Here is a 12,666-nt window from a genome sequence, read left to right on the forward strand (position 1 = left end):
GCCCTCCTCTGCAGCAGTCCAAGTGTTTGCAAACTACCAGGTAGTGGAGAGGGCAGGCAGAAAGACTGCGTTCGAGTCTTTGTCAAGCTTGTAATCTTGGGCAATTTCCTGAGTCTGAATTTACCTACCTGGAAAATGGGGACACTCACAGGCTTGTGGTAAGGACTCGTAAGGTAAGGTTATACTGCTCATACTAAGAGCTTAACAGAGTGGCTTTTATGACCTGGGCACTATCGGGGCAGGCTGCTGTGTGTGCACGCACCGTGTCTTGGCCCATGTGTGTTTCCTGGGATTTGCATGCCTGTGAATGTGTACGCTGGGCGGCTCGGGGGGGGGGGGGGCTGTGGTTGCCAGCAGCAGGCTGAGAACCTGAGAACGAGGCGCCCGAGCTCGCCGAGGCTGATTGGCAGCCCGGGGTGAATGTGTGCTCGTGGAGCCAGGCACCGAGGCTGCCGCGGCTGGGCGCTGCTGTGCGCGTCCGCCCGGAAGGGGGGCGGATCGCGGGCAGTGGGCTGGGTAGGAGCGAGAGAGAGGGAGGAGGGCGCGGAGCAGGAGGGAGGGCCGTAAGAGCCCGGCTGCCTTGGAGCCCCGGCGCGGGCGCGGGGCCGGGGAGCCAGGCGCACAGCCAGGAGGCGGCACCGCGGTGAGGGAGCGCGGAGACTTAGCCGAGCCAAGCGGAGCCGAGCGGGCCTCTCAGCTGCGAGCGCGCTGCTGGCCGCGGCCAGGCCGGGGCAGACTGGGGCGCAGCGGGTCGGCGAGGCTGCGGTAGCCGGAGGAGCTGAGGGACTGTGGAGAGCGGGGTCCGAATCTCCCGAGCCGGCGCAAGCCAGAGGAAGGGCGAGACTGCGCGAGGAGCGCTGTCCAGCTGGCGGCCACCGCGACCGCCCCTTCTCGGGGGGGACCCGGCCGAGGAGCCCCGCGTGAGGGAGCCAGAGGAGCAGGTCGGCCGGTCCAGACTGAAGGAGAGTGTGTGTGTGTGTGTGTGTGTGTGTGTGTGTGAGCGTGCACGTGTGTCTGCCGGGGTGGGCTGTAGGGGGGGCTGCGGGAGTGTGATGTGTGTCTGACGGTGTGCATGTGTGCTGGGGGTGTGTGTGCCTCTTTGGCTGTATATGCTGTGAGAGAGAGAGAGAGGGAGAGAGAGAGAGAGAGAGAGAGAGAGAGGAGGTGGGACCTCCCGGAGACTGGGTCTGAACCCAAGTAGGAGGGAGGGGGGCTCAGCAGGATGGAGTGTACGTGCGCGCGCGCGTGCGTGTGCAGGGGTGTGTGAAGGGTGAGTGGGTGTGTCAGGGGTGCTAGGTGTGGCTGTGTGTGATGTAACGGTGCCGGGTGCACGTGTGTCACTGGCTCACCCTCCCTTCCCCCACCAGATGTGCGCGCATGGAGGGGAGAGTTCTGGGGAGGGGTGGGAGTCACTGCAGCTGCCTGAGGCCCAGCTTGCCTGCCTGGCCTTCTCCCCTTGGGAACCAGAAATGGCTAAGCTGCCCCTCCATCAAATACTTGTAGGGTCCCTAGGAGGGGAGCAGACTGAACCCCAAGAAACAAGAGAAGGCTTGAGGGGAGAGAGACCCTGGTGCTCTAGGCAGAGCCCTGGCAGTGTCTGGCTCTGCAGATCACTCAGGCCTGTGCTTTGCCCCTCTGGGGCCCTTCAGTGGTCTCTCAGATGGGGCCAGAAGTGGGGGTCTGGACACATCCAGGAGGGCTTGCTTGATCCCAGCTGTATCCCCAGAAGGATGCTTGGCACCATAGGCCTCCACAGGTATTTGAGGAAAGAAGGGAGGCTGGGAAGAAAGGGGGAAGGGAAGAAGAGAATCTGCATCTGGGGGTCCGAGTCTGTCCTCTCTGCTGTGGTTAAGGGTGCTGGTCTCTGGGTGCAGGGGTGGCGTGGCACTGAGGGAACCACAGGGGAGAGATTTGTGCTGGGCCTAAGGGTGCAGGAAGAAGCTGGCAAGGGGAGCCATCCTGTCTTTCTCCTCGGGCAGAAGATTTTGGATCCTGCCCCCACCACCTGCTTCTCTGTGATCAGAAGCCTCCTCTGGGGCATCTGATCTTGGGAAAGGGAAGAGGGTGGTGGTAGCCAGGGCTCACAAGGCCTCTCTTCCCTCCAGGACCTTGGAGCTCAAAAGGTGCTGAAGATCGGAGCCTCTTGCCCACTCCGGCTGCTAAGGCCAGGTGCAGCCATGGCAGGGCGTGGCGGCCTGGGGCTGGGGCTCTTCTGCTGGGTCCTGTGTGCTGTTCCCGTGGGCCCCCAGCCTGCCTCCTCCATCCCAGGGGCCCTTACCACTTTGACCCCACCACCTCAGAGCGAGGCCTCCATGCTATCTCTCAACCTGGGACTAAACTTCAAATTCCATCTTCGAGGACCTGCTGCTGTCTGGGGAAACCCTGTCACAGAGACCCAGGCTCTTTCTCCTGGTCCAGGCCAGGAGCCAGGGGAAGAGGTGGCCAGTGGGCTGAGGACTGATCCTCTTTGGGAACTGCTGGTAGGCCCCCCTGGGAACTCTCCCCCAGAGTGGGGCTCTGCTGAGGGCAGCGCTACGCCCTGGGCCTCCTCCCTGTCTCCTGAGTCCACATCCCCCCTCTCTGGTCCCACCCACCGGCCAACTACTCCTTATCAGCCCAGGATGGGGACTGTGACCTGGGCCACTGCACTGACAGCGACAGCACCACCATCCAGTGTTCCCAGGCCCCACCACAGCGAGCTGGAGCTGAAGTTCGATGTGGCATTGAAAGCTGGTGCAGCCCCCACACTGGGGCATCGAACACTGCCCCTCCTGCCCAGCTTGCGGGCCAGCCTGGCAGAGATTGCTGGGCACCTGGGACCCTTTGGTGAGTACCCATCCCACTGAAGGACAGCCCCCTGCTGGGCATCCCTGGCAAGTAGGAGACAGTTTCAGCCTGGACTCCTTTTACAGGGTTCTTTGGCACTACATTGTCCCCACTCCGGAACTTCTCAGGCCTGAGCCCCCCAGGCATAACAACATCCCCAAACTCTGCCTCCAGAGTGTCAGAATCTCCAGGTGAGTGCTCATTTCATTCTAGCAAACATTTGTGGGGCCCTCTGCATGCCAGGTGCTGTGCTGGGGAGCTGACCAGAACTCCCTTTCTCAGCCAGGGCAGGGGTGGGGTGTGTGTGTGTGGAGCCTGCACTGCTTCTCTAGGCCCTAGGGGAGGTGTTCTCTCTGCAGCATTGACTCTGGTTTGGTGCCTGTAGCTTAGCAAAAGGTGCACACAAGCTTACGATGTGAGGCTTCCTTAGTACAAGCTCTGGGAAGTACAGGTTTTCTCCAAAGACCCAGAAGCCACAGCTACGTGGTAGGGTGGCACTCAAACCCCATTGCTCCTGTTTCAGGGTTCTTTGGCACCACTCTGTCCCCATCCCTACCCTCTCTGGAGAGGAAACTCTCAAGCCCAAGCCTACTGGACCCCGCTGCTTTTCTCAGCACTGCCTCAGTTGGGACAACACCAATGCACCATGGTAAGTATCAACTCAGTTGAACCTGACAACTACATCTTGAGCACTTGCTATACATCAGTCACTTATCAGTGTTCTGAGACCCTTTTATTTCATTGCCCCTATAACCATAATCACCTTTCTCTTCATCATCACTGTGGAGAAATATACATTAATGGTCTGAGAACCAGTGTTGCAGAGGAAGGTCCCACACAGAATTAAGAAATGGTCCTCTGAGAGGTTTGCAGTTGGAGGTAGAGCAGTTTGGAGACAGGTGGAGCAGAACCCCCCCCATCCTCCATTGTGGGTGGCCTACCTCTCCACCCACCCCCATTCTAGCCCAATCTTTTGACTCTTCTCTGCCTCCTTATCTGACATGACATACTGTCAGATATGGGCAGAGCTGGGTCCCTCACTGGGAAGCCATTGAGGAGGAGGCTGTAGGTAGAGAGTCGCCAACTTCATTCAAGGGAGCCTTTCACAACAGGCTTCTAGATAAGTGGGTGGCATCCTGAGACCTGGTTTTGAATCCCTTTGCTTTCTTACTAGCTGGGTGACCTTGGGCAGGTTATTTAATGTCTCTAAATTTAAATTCTCTCATTTACATAGGGTTTAATGATAGTATTCATTTTGAAGAGATACTGTAAAGCTTCTAGATAACAAATATTCCTGGGCCGGGGATTTAGCTCAGCGGTTCCAGCGCCTGCCTCATAAGCCCAAGGTCCCAAGTTCGATCCCCGGCACAAAAAAAACCCAAAAAAAGCTCTTGGCCCGATGATGTTGGTCACAAAGTAGACTTTCATTTAAAGTAGTAGCTATTAATCTTACTCTTCTCTGTGCCTGCATCCCGAATATACTTCCAGACCCTACTTCACAGCCACCTGGGCTTTGGCCACAAGTGATGACGGGACAACACATAACCAACACTGTTACGTTGCAGGTGATGGTGGGACAGATGCATAGGTGCTCGGGGAGTCTGGCAGATGAGGCCACCAGAGCCGTGGAGAGTGACTTCCAAGCTTAGTTTTGCTTTTCAAACCATTTGCTGTGGCCATGAAGCCCCTCAGTCCCTTCCTATTAGGCTCAGCCATGGACCCCTGGTTCTCTACCTTCTAGCCCCAAACCTGACACCACATCCCACCTTCTGGCTCCAGCCACGATCACTGTGCTCCCTCAGCAGTGGGTAAGGCGGCCAGCACTACCGTGTCCAGCCAGTGTGCAGCAGTGGAAGGATCCACTGTGGGTGGAGGGCAGCTCTGTGCCTTTGGGGAAGGATGCTGGCTGGCAGTCTGTCGCCAGGGGGACAGCACTGGCTGGGCAGGTTTAATGAGTCTGGATAGTATCAGAGGCAGCAGAGCCCAGCAGGCTGGCAGCCCGGCCTTCCTGCCCCCCTTCTCCCTGGTGGCTGCAGGAACCCAGTCTCTTCCTGGCTGTTCCTCCTGGATAAAACCAGAAGGGCCACAGGCCTCCTGGAGATAAGGCCAATGGGCCTTGCTCACACTGGAGTGTGTGTGTGTGTGTGTGTGTGTGTGTGTGTGTGTGTAGCAGGTGGGGGAACAAAGAGAGTCTCTGTGTTTCTTCTAGGATCTTTCTCACCTAGTTGACTTTAACTTTGAATTCCTAGGTCTTCCTGATCGTAGGTCCCTTTCACCTTGAACAGAACTTGTATTTGGACCCTAAATCCTCCAACACTTGTACAAGTCATAACACACAGAAAGACTCTCAGGCGACTATGTCCTGAGTCCCTGTGAGTGCTCTCCTCCACTCCCTGACCACCCTGGTGGGCCTCTATTCTGACTGGCTGATGCCTGTGCTACCCAGTTGTTAAATATGTTGAGTGTCACTGTCACAAAGAATACCAGTGCTCTGGGATCCTGGAGGTGGGGATGGGGGAGGGATGGAGCCAGGTCACTAAAGGGCCGCAGCTTCCAGAATCCAGAGTGGGGATGCCATTCCCCAGCCCTTTGATGTGGGCAGCTGGGGGATAATCAGGCCTGGCTTTTCCATGAATGAGATGGCCCCTCCCTCTGCCCCTTTCCAGCCAGCTCCAGCCTTAACAGTTACTCACATTGATATCTCCGTCCTTCACCCCTGAGGTCAAGTGGGGCCACAGGGTGAGAATGGGGCCTCCCTGAAGAGGTGGCCTGCTCAACAGAGGGATCCCAGGAGGAGTGGAGTGAAGGTCATTATCTTCTGGGGGAAACTGAAGGCTCCTTCTGGGGAAATCACAAATTCAGGGATAGGAGAGGAGATAAAGTGGGTCCTTTGAAGGCAGAAGCCAGGCTTCCTTCTACCCATCCCCACTCATACTGGGCCCATGCAGGCACTCTAGGCACAGTATGACCCCTGGGAACAGTGCTCCTAATTCAGAGCTCCTTCTTTGATACTTGAGCTCCACCTATACTTTGTCTGTTTTCTGGCTTTTATTCCTTTTCTGAATTCTTATGAATGTTGACATTTGCCCTGGTTGCCATAGTGCTTGGGGACAGAGATGAGAGATGAAGTTTTCTGTGGCCCATGGCTGAGAGGTGAAGATGGGGAAGAGTGAAGTGTGGGGAGTGAAGTGGAGCTGAGCTCGAAGAACTGTGCTTGTCTGTGCAGGGGGCAAGGACATGTGACAGGCTGATACTGTGGGCTCCTAGGCAGGACCTCTCTGCCTCACTGCAGAGCCCAAAGGCCAAAGAAAGACCAAGCTAACTCAGTTACTTTGCAGAAGCAAGGACCAAAGGGGACCAGAGGGTGCAGGGTCAGGAAGCGTGTTTATTTGATCCTGCCAATGCTAGACAATGTCCTCCTCTGATCAGCGAGCTATTTGTTTGTAGATGAATGGCTTCCCATTTAACTGATGGGTTGTTCTCTTCATGATTGTTCAGGGGTATTTATGTCATCAGCATGGTCCTCTTCAGAATTCATAAAGTGAGACAATATGTTCACTCATTTACTGATCGTTGTCAAACACACGAGTATCTAAGCAAGCTTAGGATATGCTGAGGGATTCTCAACCAGATGGCAGCCTTTGGTAGTTAAATCAAGAACAACTTTGAGGCCAGAATTGCTCACACTCATACAAACACAAACTGCTGATCAGTGATGATCATTAGCTGATGAGGTTACTGACCACAATCTTACACTGAATGACCATTACACACGAGGCACTCCAAAGAGTTTATGCACATCTTCTCATTTATCCTCACACCTGTCCTATGCAGTGGGCACTCTTACCTAGTTCAGATTTGAGAATGTGATGGAATGGAAACCGGGGTGCAAGCTGCTGTTTGCAGTTGGCAGGGAGCTGTGCATATTTAATTTTCTGGCTGCTCTTTCTCAGTCCTCCCTGGTTGCCCAATTCCATTTCCCCTCCCCTCTCTCCAGTGTTGCCTTCTGGCTCCTCACTCCTTTTTCTTGTTGTCAGAAGTGCTGTGTTTTTTCCTGTTCCTAGAATGAGCTGGCACTGCCTGGGTAGGAATGTTTCTGGGGTCTTCATATGTTGTCCAGCTGAATATGGCTGGGAAACAGCCAGCTGTTGGGACAGGTGTGTGATCATTAGGAGACCTCCCTCTCCATTCTACATCTGTCTTTGTCCTCTTCCCCATCCCTTCCAGGCTATCCCCATCTTTCACTACCACCCTTTCTTCCTCCACCGTGGCTTGCAGCTGCAGTCCTGTTGGGCCTGTGAGGGTAGAAAGAGGTCAGTTTCCAACATTTCCCCATTGCCTAGCCATAGACAGAGTTCCTGGCTCTCTTTTGAACTCCTCTCTAGCTCTAGGAGAGTAGAACCAGGTGTCTTACTCCACCCTTTCCCATTTCGTAGACTTTCCTTTCCTCAAGAGATGTGGGAAGATGTTAGCACACAGAAGGGGGCTGGAGGCTTGAGTTAGCAACCCCAAGAGCACTTGAGGGCCTCACACACTCAGATGACATTTATCATCCTATGATCTCCCCAAATATTCCTTTCTGGGAGTTCAAGGGCTCTGAGACTCAGGTGAGTCTGTCTCAATGTCGCCTTCTGTAAAATGTGTGAGCGATCAAAGGGACATCTGTATCGAGAGTTTCAGACTTGGCTTGTTGGTGAGTCAGTGTGGGGGTCACAGCCAGGGGTAAACTGAGGACTGGGATGTAGCTGGTAGGAAGGGGAGTGTTTGTGCATATGTGCAAAGCTAGTATGTTCCTTAAAACAGGGCCAAGGTGGGAGAAGTTAAAAAGGTCAAGAGAAGCATCTCTTAGCAGCAGCAAAGTGGCAATTAGGAGTCAGGGGTGCAGAACAGGAGATGAGCAGGCTAATATTATAAAGACATTTTGGAGTAGAAAGGGGGCTCTGATTGGTGCTTGGATTTGGATTGTAACTGCACTCTGCCGATTCACGATCTTGGACAAGTCACTTTGCCTCTCTGCAGAGCCTCAGTATCTTAATTTGGCAAATAAGATTCATTTATTCAATGAGTATCTGCTCAATGTCAACTATGTGCCACAAACCTTTTGGGCATGGAGATTCAAATATGAGCAAAGGGGATAACAATCCTTGTTCTTGTAAAACTTCCTCTCTGGTGGAGGTATTGGCTGGGAGGAGGTCCACAATTCCTTCCAGTTAAAAAGTTCTGTGACTTCTGAAGAAAACCTTTTCCAGTAGAGTCACAGAGTGATGAATGGAAATGAACAAAGGAGGAAGAGGGGAGGGTGTGAACTGAAGCTTTGGCCTGAAGGATTGGGGTGTGGGAGGAGGAAGTGAGAGGCCAAGAGGTGGGGAGTCTTCTGAATAGGACAGGTACATCCTGGGTGATTTGATGGACTCTCACTGGCTACTGGCTGAGGGCTGGGGGTAGAGGGCAAGACTGCACGATTACCTCAGCAAACGTTCTTTGCCTGCAGACCCCACCATCCCCACCTCTGGCCCGGATGACCCTTTTCCTGCCAGCCTTGGAAACCCTTCAGCGCAGCCAGAGTGCGGGCCAGAGAGTTGTAGCGTGGATGTGGGCGAGCTGCCAGATGGAGAGGTGCAGCCTCCTGCCTCCCTGAGGCCCCCCTTCTTCCTGACCCTGGAGGCTGACTGGGCAGAGGCCCGGGCTCGCTGGGGGCTGGCCTGGGAGGCCCACGTGTATGGGGCGGGTGCGCTCTTCGGCCTGGTGGCCTTGCTGGCACTGCTGGCTCTGGTGCTCTTGCCCTGGCGCTGCCCGCCTGGTACCCCCTGCCTGGCGCTGCTGGACCTGCTGCTGCTCTCCGCCGGAACCACGCGTGCCTTCCCGCTCTTCTATGACGCCTATGGGCACCGCGACCGGCTGCCGGCTCTCGCCTGGCTGCTCCTGCAGGACCTTCCGCTGCCCTGCCTGGCTGCCGGCCTGGGGCTCGCCTGCCTGCTGTTGGCCCGGCCGCGCCCACCGCGCTGCCCCGCCGGCCTGGCCGCGCTGCTGCTCTTGGGGCTGGGGCTGGCGGCGGCCGCCGCCCTGGGGAGCGCCACGCACCGCCCGCTGCGGCCCCTGCGGCTCGCCTCCCGCGGGCTGCACGCCTTCCTCGCCGCCCTCCTTTCGGGGCTCCTGTTGGCGCTGTCTTGCTTCAGGGGCCGGAGGCGGCGGGCCGGGGCGCCCCTGGGCGGGTCTGGCTTCAAGGGAGCGACCCTGGTCCCACAGGTGCGCAGCCCTTTCGCCCCACGGGAGTCCTGGCGGCGCGCAGCGCGCACGGCCCCGGTGGCGGGCACCTTCGGGCTGCTGAGCGGAGCCCTGCAGGGCTACGAAGTGCTACACGCCCTGGGCTACGGCGGCCAACCTGGCCTGGAGGGGCCCTGGCCCTGGTGGGCTTTCCAGCTCGGCCTGCGCCTGGGCGAGGTGGGCGTCGCGCTCCCTTTAGCGCTGCTGGGGCTCTACCCCACGCTCTGCAGCCCCCGTGTGCAGCCTCGCTGCTGGGCCAAGATCTTCCGTTTGTCCCCGGGCCACGCGGCCCCGCTACTGCCCGGAGGCTGGGTCACCGGGCCCCAAGACAAGGAGCACCTGGGTAGATCTATCGCTCGTGGAGACGCGGAGCTGCTGCAGCTTTGCGCCCTGGCAGGCCCAGGCCCCGACCTGCTACTCCAGGGTGGTGGCTGCCCCGGCTTCGAAGGCGCCTCGGCCAACCCCGTCCCATCCCCAGCCTCCTCCCCCTGCAGCGATTGCACCGTGGACTTCCGGCCGCCCTCCCCGATCAACCTGCGGCGGAGCATCGAGGAGGCCCTCGGTAGCGAGGCGCTGCTGGCTCCTGGCCTCTTTCAGGGCCCTGCCTTCGGGGAATCCTTGCCTGGGCTCGGCCTCTACCGCGCCGCCTCCTTGGGGACCAAGACCAGGGCCGGGGTGGGTGGAAAGTCAGAGGAAGCCCTCAGCTCCCCAGCGCCCCCAGATCTCCCCTCTCCTGGGGCTTGGCCCGCGGAGAGTAGCGCCTCATCTGGCTCCCTGTGCGGACTCTCGCGGGACAGCTCCTCCATGCTGTTATGTTCCAGCCCGGACAGGCCTCTTCGCTGTCCGCTGGTCTGTGTCCTCACTCCCCCTCGACCCTCTGGAAGCAGCCCTAGCCTCCAGATCTCAGGATCCTACCAGGCCTTGTCCTCGCCCTCCCACGACTCTCCGGAGCCTGTTCCTGAGCTGCAGGCCGAGGAGGCCTTGCTGCAGGAGCAATTCCTGGATGCTTGTCGACAAATCGACGAGCTGAGTGTGGGTAGCGACACCATAGACCTGTGATGAGGCGGCCACCTCAATGCCTTGCCACCACACACCCCTTTCTGGCACCTGCTCTGTCTGAGACCTGCACACTGTAACCCTTCCCTAATTCTGCCTGGCTCAGATACCTCCCCACTTCCTTCCCCATCCAGGGGCCCCTGGGTGGGTGAGTCAGCAGCCAGGCTCTGTTGACTGGGAATTAGTGCCACCTTCTCTGTAGCTCTGGGCACTGATGCCCTCAGTTGCAATTTTAGGCTGGCAGGGGTCCCACTTTCCTTGGCCTTCACCAGCAATAAAGCTCAAGGTGCTCCACTCTGGTGCTGACTGAGAGGGGCTGTCCTCAGAAGACCTGGGGCCCTGCCTTGGCCCCATACCCTCCTCTGCTATACCCAGGAATCCCACCCCTGTGGTGAGTGAGACTTCCTGACCTCCACGGCCCCTTTCCCACAGAAGGCTTCACAGCCCTTTCAGAAGACCTTACAGCAGGTGGGTGGGAGGTGAATTCTTTCAGAGTTAATTTATCAATAAAATATTTTCAGAGGAGGAAGTTCTGACCTTCTTGGAAAAGCTTAAATGGGGTGACAGCAGCAGTGGTTCTACCTGAAGTGTAAGTGAGTGAGTCTGCCCTTGACTCCAGGGACCCTCACTCAAGACCAAGGATCTTGTCCTGTGGCTGGGATAAGTGAGGGTCCTGGGAGTGGTCCCTTGAAGATCCTTCTGTCTTCCTGGGAAATGGCTTTTCATAGAGGTGGCAGATGGTCCTGAGAAGTGGGACAGAAACTCTTTAGTCCTCTTACCTGTACTCCCAGGAGCCTGGCTTCAGGTCCTGGTAGACAGCTCGCTAGTTAGGTTACACTCCTTCATGGAAATACTGATACACATGTAAAAGCACCTGGTTGTCTGAAGCTGGAATCCCCAGCAGTCCCTCTGCCAGATTTTCACATTTGGGGATTCACAACCAACACAACCAACAGGTCCTCTTTGAGTTTGGGCTCACCGCCACCCCATCTTCCTCTGTAGAACTCTCCTCTCTCATAGGTGTAGATCCTTCCTGGAGAAAACCTGTCCCCCTGTAGAAGCCTAACTCCCAAAGCAGAACTCACAATGCAGAGATTCATAAACACGTCAAGCCACCAGGCACTGTATAATCCCTTCCTTGCTTGGAGTGGTTGGCTTGGAGCTCTACAGTGCATTTGCCCCTTGGCTAAAATTCAGTGGTTCAGAGTGGCACAAAAGCAGGGGCTTGGGGTAGGTTTGAAAATAAAAATCTGACAATGTTTTGGTCGATGTCCTGCACGTCACAGGGGCATGCACATTAGGCTCAGAGTGGAAGAACAGGAACTTGAGTGGGAACTTCAGCTGGTGGAGATTGGAGAAGGGAGGCTGGGAGCCAAGGGGGAAGTTGGCAGGAAGGCTGGGAGGGGATTGGACCCCCATGCAGCCAGGCCAGGTTCCATGTGCTAGTAGGGGAATTTGAGTGCTGCTCTCCTTGCAGATGAAGGTCTGGTTTGGCTGAGAGGAGCAGGCCTCTGAGGCCTCTGAGGAGGAAGGGGAGCCAGCAGTGTCTTGGGGAGAGTGAGAGTCACAGGAGGGAGAGAAATGGGAGGCTGTGATGCAGTCGAGGCTAAGGGATATGCCTGGAGTCATTCTGATCGTGTCTCCTCCATCACCTGGCTCAGCTTGGCTGGGAAATTCCTGCTGCATTGTCTCTCTGGGCTGAGGCCCAGAGAGCTGCCAGCCTCCTAATTGAAGGCATTTCTCACTGGTGTCATAGTGGCTATAGAGGCTCAGCATCAGCACAGCATTGTGTCAGGTAAGGAGTGCTTGTAGCTGCTCTGAGAAAGTGCTTGCTTTCTTCCCCATGTTCCCTTCCACCTGCCGCTCCTCTGGTTGTGCTCACACTCAGCTCCTCTGCCCTCTCTTCCTCACTCTAATCCTGGCCAGCTCCTCTCTCTCTCTCTCTCTCTCTCTCTCACTCTCCACCTGGGCCTCTGGGTTTGGCACACACTTCCCGAGAGAGCAGCCCAAGCCTCAAAGACCCCCAGTCAATCTCTCCGTCTGTCTGTCTGTCTCTTTCACACACACACACACACACACACACACGCACACACGCACACCACACGTGCACACACGCTTTGTTTCTAAATGGGGCTTGTGAGGAAAGAAAAGGACATGAGAATACAGCTCTAACATTTTGTTAATTTTTCTCAGTAAGAATTACTGCAGCCCTTTGACTCCCTACAGAGGCCAGGACTTGGATTAGACAGCTTTTCCTTCCCTTTTGTCCCTTGCCTTATCCCACATATTTCCTAGAAGGAGTCCAGGTAGATCCAAATGCAGATGCCCTGCAATTCCAAATCTTGGTACTTCTGGGGACTGAGGGACAAGCTCACTTACTTACATCCATCTGTGCATCCATCCATCCACTCATTTGTTCTCTTAAAAATATTCATCAAGTGCTTACAATGTGCTAGGTGCTGGGAATAGAGAGGTAAAGGAGAAAGATACCAGCCCGGGATTTATGAAGTTGTGGGTCTT

At 56.3% G+C, this 12,666-nt stretch overlaps 1 protein-coding gene across 1 annotated transcript; it reads left to right on the forward strand.

Annotated features, from left to right (window-relative positions):
* The first annotated feature begins 353 nt into the window (after positions 1-353).
* Prrt4 (proline rich transmembrane protein 4) lies at positions 354-10,671 on the forward strand. Its single transcript, XM_004856398.3, has 5 exons — positions 354-941; positions 2,106-2,826; positions 2,913-3,017; positions 3,350-3,475; positions 8,318-10,671. The coding sequence occupies exons 2-5, from the start codon at positions 2,178-2,180 to the stop codon at positions 10,147-10,149; spliced, it is 2,712 nt and encodes a 903-aa protein (XP_004856455.1). The 5' UTR covers positions 354-941; positions 2,106-2,177; the 3' UTR covers positions 10,150-10,671.
* Positions 10,672-12,666: the final 1,995 nt, after the last annotated feature.

This window comes from Heterocephalus glaber, unplaced genomic scaffold, assembly GCF_053883595.1.
Source record: "Heterocephalus glaber isolate CG9 unplaced genomic scaffold, H.glaber_assembly_v1.0 deba00000546, whole genome shotgun sequence".
Taxonomy (NCBI): Eukaryota; Metazoa; Chordata; class Mammalia; order Rodentia; family Bathyergidae; genus Heterocephalus; species Heterocephalus glaber.